Consider the following 17,467-nt stretch of genomic DNA (forward strand, 5'->3'; position numbering starts at 1 on the left):
GAAGGAAGGAAGGAAGGAAGGAAGGAAGGAAGGAAGAAAGAAAGAAAGAAAGAAAGAAAGAAAGAAAGAAAGAAAGAAAGAAAGAAAGGTGAATATATTGGTGCGAGAACGCGGGCAAGGTCTGCACAGCTGATGATTCTATTGAGCTCAGCGCAGTCCTCCCTGGCGCTCACAGGAAGATACCAAGCAAATCTCTTCTCACCTTCAAGGCACCACATCTCCTGCCATATCCACAGCACCACGCTGTCCCTGGGTGCAGTCCGCAGGCCTGGCCTGGAGCCATTCTGCCACCTAAAAGGTTTTTTTTTTTCTCCCCAAACGAAGCCTCAGTTTGGGCTCTGACTCCCTGAGGCCAAAGGCTGCACTAACACGGCTGGTCACTGATCTCCTGCTGCAGACCTGTTCCCGTGTTGATGAAGAGCAGTGACGAGTCTGAGCTCCCGGGGACTCCTTTCAGACATTCTAGCCGGATGGCACGTGGCTGCAGCACCCAGGAACTGCCTTTCATCCACCCTGGCACTCCTCCTCGGCAGGGAACACTTGCCTTAGCACACAGACTGTCTCTGGCCTTTGGTCCTTTTGCTGTTAAGCAATTTGTCGGAGGCAAAAACCCCACCCACTGGGTGTAAAGGATGTGCACTTCTGTGTCAACTATGAGGCCACAGGAGTCCACTTCCTCTCCCGCAGTTGGGCAAGACTCAACCAACAGCAAGAGACCCAACGTCTGTTTACCAGGGCCGGCTAAGCTGGTCGTCTGATTACCAGAAAGCTTCTTCACACGGCCAGAGACAGACTGAGAAGGGGCACAATAGTGACGGAGAGGGGATGGAAACATAGGAGGGGAGTGGGATGAGAAACCAGGAGGCCAGGTTGGGGGCGCCCACAGAGAAGCGCTCTGGCAAGGGGCGGACCCTCATCTTGGAAGTCATTAGAAGCCACCTGAGAGCGTGGAGCATTTAGCCGGGCAAGTTCGTCCACCTGTGGCGGATGATGCATTATTAGCTCCTGGTCTTCCAAGCCGTCCTCTCTGGCAGCCACCAGATTAGTGAAAGACTTGCTGCGAACACACTGGAAAGCCACATGGCGACTCTTCCCTTCCTCCTTTTCCCAGGACATCTGGATAAAGGGGCGCTGCACCTCAGACCTCCCTCCAGGTCTCCTCTTAATCTTTTCTTTACAAGTAGGATACCCTTCAATTCCAATGCGAATGTTCTTCAGGACCCGGTCTTTTAGCACTGTTTTAGCAACATCTCGGTTCTCAATGTACTGAAAGAATCTGTAGAGCTTGGAGCTGTAAAGAATTTGGGAATACTCTTCCTCCATGAGTGGGGGGGTGGTCTTCATCCCAGCCCACAGAATCTGTCAGCACAATGTGGCACTCTTGCTCCCCTTTCTTGGCACAGCACACCGTGATGGGCAGAATCAGTTCCTCGAGGTAGTGATCAAACTGCCTGTGAGCACCGTCGTCGGGCAGCTCATGGAAGTAAAGCCCTCAGATCTTGACAGCGGAGAGTGTTGAAGTCAAAGTTAATGCAGAGATAGTCACACGTGTCTCTCAGATCTGGGAATAGAGATGCCGTCCGGACAGTTGCTGATGTCAGTTTTGTAATAATCCAGTACTGTGCGGAAGGCACTGAACCCTTCTGCAACCTCCTACTCCCTCTTTTCCTTGGCCCTTGAGAAGTTATATTCTCTTCCTGGCCCAAACATTCTTCCCAACATGGTGTCTGGGTGAGCAGTGAAAATCTGGGGGTTCACCACAAAGCGTGTGCCATCTCCAAGAAGCGTCACTTTTTTTTGGGGGGGGGGCTTGGGAGTGGGAGCGAGATCTACTTCTGAAGCCTACGCTGCTGTTCCCAAATCTCTCTGAAAGGATGAACGGCTCATCGCTCCGCTTGCTTCCAGTCTGGATGCGTGAGCCCTTGCTGTCTGCAGGAAGTGGCCTTATGCGAGGATACTGAAGGCTTGCTGGCTGCGGGGCATAGTCAAGTGCAAAGTCTGAAAGATGAGACAAATAAAAAGTAATTAAAGCGGAAACATCGGTCCCCCGACGCCGCGCTCTTGGCCCCGGAACCCCCGAAGCCACCCAGGATGTGCGAGCAAGCCGCATCCGGTTCCCGCTGGGCTCCGGCCACCCCGTGTTCCTGCCCCCACCCTAGCCCAGTCCCTGCCTAGATAATTCTTATAATTTCCTTTATCACAACTAAACTTCTGATTATTCATCATAATAAAAACAAATATATATTTCTGTAATGTCATATAATATCCTTCCAAATTCATTTCCAGTATCTTTTAAAAACAGGTTTCATTGGACTCTTCTTTATCTTCCATAAATAATTCCCATGAACATAGGAATTGTAAGTTACCCATATGGACATGATTTGGTCAAGAGGCAACACTGGCCATACTATTATCTACAGATTTTACTCCTTATTTATATGGTCACTTTTTACATTGTGCTTTGGGTATATAATACAGTGCCTGCACAGCATAACGATCAAAGATCACGTCTTCCAGGTCAGCTTTGTCTTACACCAATTCCAAGTCAGCCAGAGATTCCCAGTGAGGCAGTGTCTCAAAAACAATGACGATAGCAACAAAACGGTTAGCAGCCTCTCAGATTAATATCAAAGAGTCAGAAACTAAGCCGGGCGGTGGTAGCGCACACCTTTAATCCCAGCACTCGGGAGGCAGAGGCAGGCGGATCTCTGTGAGTTCGAGACCAGCCTGGTCTACAAGAGCTAGTTCCAGGACAGGCTCCAAAACCACAGAGAAACCCTGTCTCGGAAAACCAAAAAAAAAAAAAAAAAAAAAAAAAAAAGAGTCAGAAACTAAAAATAGAACAATTCCAAGCTTCAGTAGCTAAACAAGAGTAAATCAGCTAGGTGGTAGTGGCACATGCCTTTAATACCAGCCGTTGGGAGTCAGAGGCAGATAGCATGATCTCCAAAGTGTGTTCCAGAATAACCACAGCTGTTAGACAGAGAAACCCTGTCTAGAAAATGTAAAGAAAGGGAAGTCTACAGGAGATGCTCAGCAAGCATGGCAACTGGAGTTTGAACCCAGAAACTCATCTAGAAAAGGAGATGAGAAATTCTTGCAGATTGTTCTAAAATCTGAATAGCTCCTTCCCCTCAAACACACAAATGACCAAGTGAAATAGGTCTGAAATCCGAGAGGCTGAAATGCAGCCCAGCTATTAGTGTGTTTGCCTGGCATGCATTTAATTCAAATTTGAATAAGATAAGTCAATCACAGTCTTGGTAAAATAGTCTGAAAGTCTATTAGATGTGATAATTACAATGACTAATATTGTTGTATTTTGCAGAAAATAGTGTCTTCACAGTTTAAGGACAAGAACATGCAGGAGAGAAAGTCTCTTACAACTGTTTCTTAAAAACCCTGTGTGTGAGTCGGGCGGTGGTGGGGCACGCCTTTAATCCCAGCACTCGGGAGGCAGAGGCAGGCGGATCTCTGTGAGTTCGAGACCAGCCTGATCTACAAGAGCTAGTTCCAGGACAGGCTCCAAAACCACAGAGAAACCCTGTCTCAAAAAAAAAAAAAACCCAAAACAAACAAACAAACAAACAAAAACCCTGTATGTGTGTGTGTGTATGTGTGTGTTCACACATAGGCCACAAAAAGACATAAACACGTTCTCTTCCATCACTCTTGACCTTACTGACTTGCTATAAGGTCTTTTACTGAACTGGAAGTTCACCATTTCTGCTGAACTTCCTGGGCAGCAAGTTTTCTGGGTTCTCCTGTCTCTGCCCACCACACAGTACCAGGCAGGTGCATTTACACCCACATTTTCATCTGGGAGCTGTAGGTTCAGATTGAGGCCCTCTAACTTACAAAGCACGTGCTCTTACACTCCCAGCTGTTGCCCACCCTCCTGAAGATAATTTAACAACGACAAAGAAAACAGGAAAGAAACTTGGGAACTGGGGGAGGGAGACGGGAGGAGGTGGAAATTTTTAATGAAATTTTTAATAAATTAAAAAAATAAAAAAAGCCGGGCGGTGGTGGGGCACGTCTTTAATCCCAGCACCCGGGAGGCAGAGGCAGGTGGATCTCTGAGTTTGAGGCCAGCCTGGTCTACAAGAGCTAGTTCCAGGACAGGCTCCAAAACCACAGAGAAACCCTGTCTCGAAAAACCAAAAAAAATAAAAAAATAAAAATAAAAGAAACTTGGTAACTTTCGTTATCTGAGAGAATGTTAGCGTTGGGTGATAGTATCAAGTAAGGAGGAACTGCATCAGCGTGTACTGAACAATAGCTTCTAGCCATAAAAAACTGCAGCCTGACCATTCTACTAGCAAAAACAATATGCTCAGGTATCAAAACCAAACAATCCACTTCGATCCAAGTGAAACCACACACACACACACACACACACACACACACACACACACACACACACACACACACAGTTAGCTACAGTTTTCTCATATGTGTCCCAGCCCCTGTAAAGTTCCTCAACTTTCATCCTATAGAAAGATTGGGCTCCCTCACTGTTCCAATAAAGCAGTCTAAGCACATTGAAATCAAGTTTGCTTGGTTCTCAGCCTCGTTTTTTTACACAGAGTTCACCATTATTTTTTATTGGTGCTGTTTAAAATATTTCATAATGAGAATTACTGAAAGCATTTTATGATATGTTAATAAAATACAAATTATAAACTATCAAAATGAACAGTAAAGGAGCTAAATACAAAAATATAGGGAACACAGAAAAAAATATTCCCAAGAAACATGTAGACTTAAAAGCATTTATTATGAAAAAAGACTGAGAAAAGTAAATACTTTTTTTTTTTTCGAGACAGGGTTTCTCTGTAGCTTTGGTGCCTGTCCCGGAACTAGCTCTTGTAGACCAGGCTAGCCTTGAACTCACAGAGATCTGCCTGCCTCTGCGAGTGCTGGGATTAAAGGCGTGCGCCACCACCGCGCGGCTTGAGAAAAGTAAATATTTAAATGCAAAAGTGGTCATCCATGTTAACTAGACATGCATATTTAACCTGATTTCAACTTTACACAATGTATGTATGTATTGAATGGTACCCCACAAATATAACTTCCTTCTATTTTTATGTAACAGTTAAAATCATATTTACTCTACTTGTAGGGAAAGTTCTGAAGTGAAGAGCCCAACATGTAAGATTGTAAGTCTAAACGTATTTTGGGAAAATTGAAGCTGACAGCAACTGTTACCTTCTCACAATGGCTTTCTGCCTTCAGAGCAGACATCCCACAGTTGTCCAAAGGTAAACATTTAACAATGGCTTCCCGGCTGGGTAATTACCCTGGACAAAGGTTAGCAGAGAATACTCTGTGGTAAATGCACTAAGGCCAGACAGAATTGGTCATAATAAAAAAATGATTTTGATTAGAGAGACTAATGTACCCAGGGTAGCCCTTTGGCAGAGAGCAGTGAATCCAGGTCTACAGCTTCCTCCTTTCAAGTTTCTCCTTTATCGAATTTCATTGTCGTGTTGCTCTGGAAGATACGTTTGAACAAAATACAGAAAATGTGCTATTGAAGGAGATACAAGACAGAAGTTGGAAGGATGTGTAGCAAGGCAAATGCATCCCTTTTAACTTGCGAGAGAAAGAGAGTGCCCTCTGCTGGACACAGATTGCTCTCCCAGATTCCTTTCTTATTGCAATCAGACGCTGGCACATTTTTTTGAGTTCTTTTTTTTTTTTTCAATTTGGTAACATGCATAATTACAATGATTGAGTCTTTAGCTCCATCAGAGAACTCAGAAGGAGATAATATTACCTGTGTAAACAGGAAGTGTAAAGTGGGTAACATTTAAAATGAAGAAACGACACCACCTGTCTATTTAAATTAAAATTTTGCCAGGCTGTGATGATGCATGCCTTCAGTCCCAGCACTTTCACAGAGCAGAGGCAAGTATATCTCACTGAGTTAGAGGCCAGCCTATTCTACAAAGTGAGTTCCAGGAAAGCCAGAGCAACACAGAGGAATCTGTCTCTAAAAAAAAGGAAAATGTCTTTTTGTTTCACCTTGAAAATGTACCTAACACGACTGTAAGTATGATTATAATAAGTGATTGTTAGGCCAATTTTTTCTGTTTGAGGGGCACATTTTATTTGGATGATGTGTTGGGTTTTTTTTCTTAGATGTCTCTGTTGTCCAGTGGTTTTTAGATTCTTGGCAATTATATTTAATCAAAAGGATAACATCTGTTAGTCTTACAAATTAGTAAGGATTGAATGGCAATGCTCTTTGATGAACTCCTGTCCCTTTTACTCAAGAGATTTTTATGTTTGAAACTAATTTTTAACGATTTTAGTGGTCGCTATAATTTTATTCCCCAATTTAATACATAGCTCGGTTTTTATTCTGAGCTCAACATATCTTTAAAGCAAACAGCTTGATTTAATTTAGCAGGGCTTTTTTTTATTGTCTAATGTCTCTTCACAGCTGTTGTTTCCTTTTTATTAGCATTTAAAAATTTAAAAGTTAATAATCTATTCTGTAACCTATCTCTGCGGGCCTTAATTACCCCTTTCTGTTAACTGAGCATATATTTTAAGATGCTTGATGAAGTGTTAATCTAATTAATCTTTATCAATAAAAAAATCAGGAGTCAGATATGGGGGTGTGAACCTGAGAGATCAGAGAAGCAGCAGAGCACCACCAGTGATCCGACCTCCTCCATGTAAAGAGAGAAAGATCTTCTCCCAGCCCCACCTGTCTACTTCCTGTCTCTTACCAGTTCGCAGTTCTCAAAACCTCTATGATATTTTGTTCAGTTAATGGCTAGCTCTGATCTCTGACTACAAACGAAGTTTATTATCAAAATAAGGTCAAACTATTACACAACCCCTGCCACTTCTCATATATATTACTCTATTGCTACTTCTATTCCTCATATGCAGACCTCCATGACAGATGTCTCATAGCTGGGAAATTTCAATATCCTGGTCTCAAATGTAAGCCAGCTTCATCTTCAACACTTAACACAATGAACTCCCACAGTCTCTTCACTAGGGCTCTGAATCTCCAATCATATATGGCTACAATTGAGATGAACAGACCACAGAAGAAGAATCTGTGACCTTTACATTTTGCATCTCTGTTATTCCCAGAATTAGCAAAACATAGGTGATCCTGCCAAGGTCTGATGGACCCTGCCAACCTTGGAATAAATTTACTGCAGGTTCTGTATGATGCTGCTCCTGCGACAAGGAATTACATTGCATAGTCCTTCCATAAATTAGGAGCATAGACAGAGTCTTAGACTTAGGGCACCTTCCTAGGCTTTAAATGCAGAGCAATTCCTTTAATGGTGCTAAGATCCTCGAAAATCCCTGCCTCTTTTTAACCATTGCACTGCCATCTGAAACTACCTAGTGTTTTTATTCTTGGGACATGGAAAAATTAAGATAGGTTTGGGGCCAAAATATCACACAAATGATCCCTAGTTTTATTTTTTTATGAAGTCTTCTAAGCACCTGCACTTACTTACCAGAACAGATCACCTAATAGGACCACAAGGAATGAAGCCAGGCTTGGGCTGGAGAGGCCACAGCAAGCCAAGGCTAGGACTGTCTATTGAGAGTAATCAGAGTTTTTATATCTTTATCAGAAATAGAAGATAATAGAAATTTCCAGGGTCACTACAGTGTAGTTGCCAGGATATTGTGAAGATCGCAAGCTATACAAGGAATACAGGATTATTGACCAAGTGTCCTGTTGAACTTCCATACTTCCTTGACCACTAAGGGAATACTCAGAGAAACACAGATTAGCCTGAATGCCTCACTGCCTAAGGGAGTGGTGCATCACCATGTCAGCAACTGAAAGGCAGTGTGCCCCAGGAGCCATGGATTTTAACCTGAAAAAAACTAAGACACATGTCTCACAGGGTACATAGGCCAATCCAATTCCTTTGTTCCCCACAGCATCTTGTGCCCACTAAAATGCTATGACCTTGACCTCCACTGCCTGCCATTACTCTCAACATTCCCGTCTTTCAGGTCCTACAAGAACAGGCAATTAAGCCATGTAGAGCTTTCTATGACTTTTGCCATCTAAAGTCCTGTTATCTTGAAACTTCTTCCACAGTCAATATTCCCAAATCCATTGCAGCAACAAAACCACTTTAAAGGTACCACTTTTGTTCCAACTTTCTTCGTTGTTGCTTTGATTAAATGATCTAACCAAAAGGAACTCTGGTAATGAACAGGTTTATCTGGTTGTTACCCTTAAGTCAGAATCCACCACTGTGGGAGCTTAGGATAGGAACTCAAGTTAATCACTGGCGGCAAAACATTTGGAACCATTGATTCCTGGTTTTCTCTTGTTCTTTGTCACTGTCTTGTGCTCAGCTAGCCCCCTTAATGAGCCCAAGCCCACTTGCTTAGAGACATTGCCAACTCAGCGGAAGAGTCTTCTTCTAACATCAAATATCAATCAACACAGTCTCTTTCAGACAGAAATCAGACATTCTGATCTAAGCACAGACTCAATTGATAATTCCTCAGATGACCCTAGGCTTTGTCTTGTTGACAGCTGAGGCTAATTATCACACAGAGACAGAATTATATGGAAAGGTTTTAGAGAACAAAAGACAAGGTATTATTCTTGTCATTCACTTAAGCAGCAAAGACCTAAACCCGAAGATAACAACTGAAAAACACAGACATGCCAGAAAATGGAAAGAGGGAAGCAGCTAAGATCAAGAAGAGAAAACTAAAATTGTCACTCCACAGAAACTATTCAAAACAAAAACTTAAGGAACTGACAACAGAAGAAATATTCTGAATACAAATTGGTGAAGGTCCATCCTTTTCAAAAAAAATGAATGATATAATTAGATTACAGTTCATAAACTCAAGAACATACGTGGCAGACTGACTAAACAAGACTCAAAGACAGAGCTACGAATATACATTATGGTCCCTCAAACAAGAACTACAAGATTCTAGTCAAAGTCAAACTGTAAGAAATCACTGGCCATCCCTCATCCTGTACACTCCAGTTCTCTCCTTTACCAATAACAGAGAATGGGTTGGGTGAGAAGGGCTCTTCTGCCAAAATTTGCAATATTCACTTGACGCCTTCTGATGTTTTGCTTTGTGGAAAATAGTTTTGATTACTAAAAGAACCTCATTCTCTTATGATAAAGAAAATGATGTCTGTTAGGATCACTTAGACACCATTTCATTTCCTACAATTGGTGATTGCCTCTAAGTCTGCCTCACAGTGAGAAAGTGAAAACTTTTTTAAAAGAAATTTCAAGAGAACAGATTTTTAAAGAATCATTTGACATATAAAGTAACTTGCTTTACTCTGACTGCTTTATAAGTCACAACCACTTTTGAAAACAAGGTTATTGCTGTTTTTTGAGAGTGTCTGTGCATGAGACAAAATGCCTTACATATGTGTACATTTAAGAGGAAAAAAACAGTCTCTGCACAGAAACTTTCCAGAAACCCAAAACTTAAGGACCTGATGAGGTAAGGAATTTTCTGAATGAAATTAGCGAAGATCCATCATATTCGAGAAACTGAATAATTAGATTACAGGAAAAATAGTATACAGATTTACATAATATGACTTCTTTACTTGCCACATAGAGACATCAGTCAAGAACGTATACAATGTTTGTGAAAGAATAAAGATGATAAAGAGAAAAAGACCAGAACAAAAGCAGGAAGATATAGTCAACATTTAATCAAAAGACCAAAATAAACTTACACAAGGACAAGTGTGATCTTGACCAATAATCCAAGGTTACCCAGCTATCTTTGATTATATGTGTACAGAAATTAAATAAACATACACTTCACAACTTTCAGAAAGATATCACAAAGTGACCCTTAAACTGTTGTCTCTGACCCCCGGTTACTGATCTGTCTTCCAAAGACAGAAGCATCATAATATAGATATTCTCTTTTCAGAGAGATCTCTTGCTATGACTCTCCAGACCCTTGTGCTTTCTTGGACTTCAGTTAAATATAGTTCCACTGATGCGCAATCCCAAAACAACCTAGAAAAACGATTTAAAATCTGCATCCTGCTCCATGAGAAGGTGTGGATTGTGCCTATCTACTTGTCTAACACAAGGCACACCTAAGAAATCTCTGCACATTAGAAACTCCTTTTGTGCCCTGGAACTAAGCTTCACTGGATCACACCATTGCGGCTAGTGGTAACACCATGTTAAAAGCATTCTAATCACGCATTGCTCTACCAGGTCCTAAACTATTTGTAATCTTTAGAACACAAACCTGAAATTGGAATGCAATATTGAGAACTTCTGGGATGAAGACCTTCAGTTTTCTAATCTCTCTTTCCACTGCACAACAAAAACAGTGCCCATGTATACTCTGGACAGAGATACAACCAGCATCATATCTTTCCATTCCAGGGCTGCAGAGTCTCCCTTTCCCCATTAAATCCACACACAGGAGGCTCAGAGAACAAGGGCCACTGCCAACATGAACCACATGGACCAACAAAACTACAGTCTTGCTCGTGGTCCTTCCAAGTCCCAGCAGAAATGGCAGTTCACCAGACCTGCTCTGAACACCCAACACTCACTATGTGATAGCTTGTGGTTCCTTACTGCTCCGTATAGCAGAGACAGAAGAGAATCATGGAAAGAACCCACAAACTGCCTGCCACTAGTACTCTTGATTGCTAACCCTTCCCAGAATCCCTCACTAGCTAGGGCCACCCAGCTGGGACTCACAATATTAGCAGCTCCTCTACAGGAGGATCAGAGATCAAATTACTTAGACAGCACAGTCCTTCCAGTTCTGCCCTCCCAGCCCAGCAGTTTAGACAGTTTGTATTTAGTACACATTATTCCACTCCCCTATAGCACATCCTCTTCCTCATCTAAAGCACAGGGTCCTTTGTGTGCACATTGCATTGCACACTCACTTTCCAGTGCATCCATCCCATTCCCTCAGAGATGGGAAATCCTGAAGACAAACACAGGTCACAGTCATAAAGCAACTACTGTTACTGTGTAACTGTGGTTACTTTGTAACTGTTGTTAAATAAAAACAGACTATGAATTAGAAAACAATTCATGGTCATGTTAGGGGTTGGAGGCAGCAAGGAGAATGTAAATATGATGTAGCTGTCATCTCAAAAACTATTTTGAAAACTTGAGACAGACTTTATGACCATGTACTCCAGAGATTAGGGATTTGTATTAGAGCACATTAAAGATTTCTTTTAGCCGGGCTATGGTGGCGCACGCCTTTAATCCCAGCACTCGGGAGGCAGAGGCAGGCGGATCTCTGTGAGTTCGAGGCCAGCCTTGTCTACAGAGCTAGTTCCAGGACAGGCTCCAAAGCCACAGAGAAACCCTGTCTCGAAAAACCAAAAAAAAGAAAAAAGTAAAGATTTCTCTTATATTTTCTCTAAAGATGAATGTCTTAATCCAGAAAAGAACAGTTCTGTTAAGAAGGGCTACAACATGTTACACAGACCTTCTATTTTGGATGAGCTACTGTAAATATAGCAATTAGGTTTAAAGATAAGGTCAGGCTCTTAACCAGATTCTTGATTGCCCTGGTCTGTGGACTGCAAACAATGGTCCATCAGGACATTCACAGAGCATCTACAATTGACTACCTGATTCCACATAGCTAATCCCAACCACTTATAAAGGACGAAAGCTCTCACGCTCAGTTCAACCTCTCCATTTCTACTCTGTGTCTTCATTAGCTTCAAGTTAGTCAATGAGCTCCACCCTTACACAGGTCCCTCTGCTTCTAAGTCCCCAAATAAAAGGCAGAAAGATTAGCAGACACTCATTAACTGTTCTATTTTTCTTTCTCACTGACAAGTCAAGGCCAAACCAGGAAGTAATTGCAGGACTGTCTTCCCAGCACTGGGCAACAGAGGCAGAATTAGGTGTTCACAATAATTCTTAAAAACATACCATGAGGGGGGCTGGAGAGATGGCTCAAGTGGTTAAGAGCATTGCCTGTTCTTCCAAAGGTCCTGAGTTCAATTCCCAGCAACCACATGGTGGCTCACAACCATCTGTAATGAGGTCTGGTGCCCTCTTCTGGCCTGCAGATATACACACAGACAGAATATTGTATACATAATAAATAAATAAATAAATAAAAACATACCATGAGGCAAGCATAAATTATAGGAGACATTGCTCTACACAGAAATCAACAGTAAACATCACTTGAGAGAAATGAAATTTATCTCTTAATGACTTTGAAATATTGGAGAACAGAAACAAATAAAGACAAAAGCAGCAATACACTTAAAAGAAAGTATCTGAAAGTATCACACCAATAAGTGATTTTCAAATGATAAAAATACTGCACTTTAAAGGTCAAATAAAACTTTCTATATAGACTTTGAAAAAGAGTAATCCTTTCTATAGGAGACGGGATGTCATTAACAAGATATAGATTGATGTTGCCCATATACATATGTTGGCTGCAGAGATCTGTAACCTGACACATAGAGTTACAATCAATGGCCTGTTTCTCAAATTTCTGAGCTGGCATAACTGTGTCAAGCAAAATCAATCATATCTGCATAGGATAGTGGCCTAATTGCAAATTCAATGTTCATTGGCTCAATATAAACTTTCCAATCTGGATACCCACACAATCTGGTCTGTGTTCATTCACATGACATTAAGTTCAACATGCTGGGAAATTACAAATCATTCCCACTACTATAGTCAGACCCTTTTCCATAGTGGTGGCTCCAACAGCTGATTGCCTATGCTGTGCCCCCTGCAGTGCACACAATAATCTATTCCTCCTATTGTGGTCTGAGGACAGAAGGAATGCTCCATATGCAAATCCTTTTCCTGTGTCTGCATTGGATAGTCAACTACATGCCTCAAATACATAACTTTGAAACTGTGAGATGGTACAGTCATTTTTTAAAAGATTTTTAAAAGAGTAATATCAAGGATAGCAAGGTCATTGCCCTGGACAGCAACAGACCAAGGACACCTGAATCAATGTAAGGGAAGTTGTCTCTGGAACAATTTTTTTTAACAGGATGGAAATGCAGCTGTTCTAGAATTAATATGCCTTTCCATTGACAAATACTTCACATACCTTGGAGATTAATAAAGAAAAACCTCTTTAATGATGGTAGACATCAATCTCTGGTTAGTGCTCAAAGAGGAGCCAGCTAGACAGATTCCACATTTGCTGTTGTCCTTAAGCCTCCTTTAGGTTCAGGCTCCAGGTTACACTTTGAACAACTGAAATAGAAACAGGCACCTTGCCAGGCTAGACATTTAGGCAGATAGCGGAGTTACAGAGCAAAGGTATTCCCAGGGTAATTTCTTCATTACACTGGTAACAGGAATCAGCAGGTCATGCTTCAGTGACAGGGTCCTGAGGTGAGGGTCACAGAGGATGAGAAAGATAGGAAAATTAAAATGTAAAAAAGATAAAAAGCTAGGGTCAGGAGGTCTTGCAGATGCCTAGTAAGCTTCGTAAGAAAAGAAGCATCTTGCTGGGTGGTGGGGAACCACGCCTTTAATCTCAGGACTCAGGAGGCAGAGCCATGTGAGCACTCTGAGTTCCAGGACAGCCTGGTCTACAGAGTGAGTTCCAGGATAGTCAGGACAGTCCTACAGAGAAACCCTCTCTTAAAAAATAAAAACAAAAATTAAAAAAAGAATAGCATCTTGTGTACTTCCAGGGGGGAAATGGAAGCAAATGGGAGAATTATCAGAAGTCACTAGAAACTATCAAACAAATTGAGGAGGAGGATACTCAAACAATTCTACACAAGGGGAACACAGGGTATCTCAAGAACTTTACTAAATGCAGAGTGGCCTTGGGACTGACAACCATAGCTCAATATGGTGGGAAGAGTTGGGTTCTCAAGATCTGAAGCAACTGCTTCACAAAGGCCTTGACACCAGATCATTATGAGTCTCCAGTGCATATTCCTGGTTTTAGAGAAGGAGCTCTGTTTTATTATCAATACATCAGGTCCTTAGTGAAACTCACAAGGCTTAGGTCCCAGACAGTTACTAGGAGACCTGAGAATGTCCCTCCTCTCTGACTGAGAGCAAAAATGAAAGCCTTTACTGATCAGGTAACTCCTTCTCACAACAATGTTTTTGCATTTCAATATATGTCACCCGGTGTCCTATTGCCCATCTGGAACAACTGTGCTTTTCTCAAAAAGAAAACTGGAACTTTAAGGCACATCAGGCCTTAAGGTTGGTTGTGACCCTGTAAAACCACCTTGAAAAGCTTGTTAGAGGCTTGTTTTTTGATATGGGGATGTGCCTGGTGTCTGGTTTTAAATCAGTGGTGGCTTCTTTGTCATGGTTTGGAGCCAAATATCTGGACAATCCGGTTGAAGAATGTGTATCCTAGCATCCTAAACTCTAACAGCCCTGATTAAAACACATTTATCTTCTGGGTGATGTAAAGGCAGTCCTCCCTCAGCTAATTCTACTTTGTGAGACTGAACTATTCCCAAGGCATTGGAAAATCATTTATATCAGCAATTCTCTTATACATTGCGGCTTAGAAGTGCAGTGCTACCCAACAGGTGCCTTGATACCGTCCACATAGTTAAACACAAATGGAGATTGTATGTAAAGTTAAATGCAAAGTGCTCAATATCGAGAACATACCGGAGAAATTAGGCATCTCCGAGTTTGGCATATTGAAGATGACAAGATGTTTGTACACACAGCGCCCTGCTCCCAATTCTCTAAGCGGATTAAGAACACAAAGCAAAGTTATTCAGAGTTCTGTCCCTAGGTCTATGAATTAACAGGACCACGTGGGACTTCACAACACGGGGAATCTGGCGGCAGGTTCCCACACGGATCCCGGGAGGACGCAGCATGCTGTCTCCTGCATCTCAACCTCTGCTCCTCCCATCGGGGGACAGCATTCCCCCGCTCACCATGGTTCTCATGCTGTGGTTCTCAGCTCGCCGAAGGTCTCAGTTTATCATCTCCCTGCAACAGCAACTTCGCTGCACAAAAAACCTCTGAAAACAGCTCCTCTGCAAAGTCGGGTCTGAATGCGGATGCCCTGCACGACTTCTGACTGGCAGGTTATCTGAAGGGTCTGATTGGCTAGTGTGGCCTGAGTGACAAGAACACCTCCCACAGAGTTGTAGTGTGCTTAAAGACACAGCACAGAGGTTTCTGGCCATTCCTTCCACCCCAGTCAAGCATCTTTTCTAGATCAGCCACAATATGCATTTTAATAGCACTTCCATCTGGCTCCAAAAGCAAACGCTGTTGTAATCTTGCACTCCAAAGGAACTTTTCCTTTTTCCTCCAGGACACAATGTCTAGCTAGCTTGTACAGTGCACAATATTAGGTGGGTGCAGGGATTTCCTGTCCAACAGTAGGAAGGACGCCCAAAATAATAACAGCTAAAGAAAGTTTTTCTGTCACAAAAGAAGATGATTATACTGTGGCTTCATACTAAGGTCAGATGAACTGAAGATACTTTTTACATGGTTTTCACAGGGATTTCACACAACAGAAAAGAGAAAAGCAGGAGCCAGATCTCAAACAAGATGATAGATCTTTCTTCCATCAGAAGGCTGGATGATGGCTCCGTTGATTTAAGTTTTTATTCCTGAAATTCAAAGCCAACTCCAGGCAATTGACTAATAATAAAAAGAGTAGTGTTCATGGAAATTTGGATACGTAGAGAATAATGGAGCTAGGAAGAATGTCTTCATGAGCACCACTGTCAGCCAGCACATCTCCCTCCATGGTCAGATGAATAAAATATACAACTGCAGTATTCAAGATTCTCTACATGAACAGGACAGGTAGAATGAAGCTCATCATGTATGTAAAAGTGGGCTTATTAGAATGTCTGACAAGCTGTGGTCCAGGTTATCTAAAAATACCTGCCTACCAATAAAAATTGAAGAATCCAGTAGATTGCTTCTCAGCCTTTTCCCAAAGATCAAGTGAAGAATCCCGTAGATGTTGATGTCTTCTACAGGCAAGAATTTTTTTCTCATTTCTTCTGTCTTGGCTGTTGAAATGGCTATTTTTGGTAGTCAAACGGACTACCTCTGGAATTAACTAGTAGACAAAGAATTAATTATACCTGAGAGGGATTTTACTTAAATGTTTTGAAATGGAAAATCCCCATTAATCTGCATAGTCTGAGATAATAGGATACACCTTTAGCTGCTTGGTGGCCATGCACACCGTTAACACTGTGACTCAAGAGACAGAGGCACTGGGATTTTCTGAGTCTGAGACCTGTCTGGCCTACCGAATGAGTTCCACACCTACACAGAAAAATCCTGTCTTGAAATCACCAAAACAAGAAAATCTGAATCAAACAAGACTATGATCTAACTTTAACCTTCTCACCCTCTGGTAGCAGCAGTTACATAGAAAGTATATTGAAGTAGAAAAGTCTCTTTTTTATCACCTGGCTCTGGCTACCAAGCTCATTCCTTTACTAGTACTAGAGACTACTTCTTTGAATTTTGGTGAATACTTAAAACCAGCTGAGGCATCAAACCTTGTGGGCTGAACAATTACTGGATTCTTCACTTGATCTTTGGGAAAAGGCTGAGAAGCAATGTACTGGATTCTTTAATTGTCATTTATAAGTAGCTATTTTTAGAGAACCTAAAACACAGCTTGTGAGATATTCTAATAAGCACACTTTTTACGTACATGGTGAGATTCATTCTACCTGTCCTATTCATGTGGAGAATCCTGAATACTGCAGTTGAATATTTTATTCACCTGACCATAGAGGAAGATGTGCTGGCTAACAATAGTGCTCATGAACACATTTCTTCTAGCTCCATTATTCCCTGTGTATTCACATTTCCATGAACACTACCCTTTTTATTATTATTCATTTTCCTGGAGTTTGCTTCAGATTTCAGTAATAAAACCATCATCCAGCCTTCTGATGGGGAAAAGACCTATCATCTTGTTTGAGATCTGGTTCCTGCTTTTCTCTTTTCTGTTGTGTGAAATATCTGTGAAAACCATGTAAAAAGTACCTTCAGTTCATGTGACCTCAGCATGAAGCCACAGCATAAACATCTACTTTTATGACCTTAAAACTCTCTTTAGTTGTTAATATTCTGGGCATTCTTTCCTCTGTGGGACAGGAAATCCCTGCACCCACCTAGCACCATGCACTGTACAAGCTAGCTAGCCACAGTGTATCCTGGAGGAAAAAGGGAAAGTTCCTGTGGAGTGCAAGAAGATGGCAGTGTCTACTTTTGGAGCCAGGGAAAGTAATATTGAAATGCATACCTTAGTTAGTCTAGAAAAGATGTTTGACTGGGGTGGAAGAAATGACCAGAAACCTCTGTGCTGCGTCTTTAAGCACACTACAGCTCTGTGGGAGGTGTTCTTGTCACTCAGACCTCACTAGCCAATCAGGCCCTCCAGGTGACCTGCCAGTCAGGAGTAGTGCCGGGTTTTTCAGGACGTCCCATTC

General features: G+C 41.9%; 1 protein-coding gene and 1 pseudogene across 1 annotated transcript in view; both read right to left on the reverse strand.

The window, feature by feature from the left end:
• Positions 1–330, reverse strand: part of Mettl21c (methyltransferase 21C, AARS1 lysine) — a 29,123-nt gene extending 28,793 nt beyond the window's left edge. Inside the window, exon 1 of the mRNA XM_075956283.1 lies at positions 203–330. Within this exon, the coding sequence (XP_075812398.1) occupies positions 203–283 (81 nt within the window). The 5' untranslated portion in view covers positions 284–330. The remainder of the gene's footprint in view (positions 1–202) is intronic.
• Positions 331–774: 444 nt separating this feature from the next.
• LOC142839888 (BTB/POZ domain-containing protein KCTD20 pseudogene) lies at positions 775–1,722 on the reverse strand (annotated as a pseudogene).
• Between the last annotated feature and the right edge of the window lie 15,745 nt (positions 1,723–17,467).

Source organism: Microtus pennsylvanicus, chromosome 22 (assembly GCF_037038515.1).
Source record: "Microtus pennsylvanicus isolate mMicPen1 chromosome 22, mMicPen1.hap1, whole genome shotgun sequence".
Classification (NCBI taxonomy): Eukaryota; Metazoa; Chordata; class Mammalia; order Rodentia; family Cricetidae; genus Microtus; species Microtus pennsylvanicus.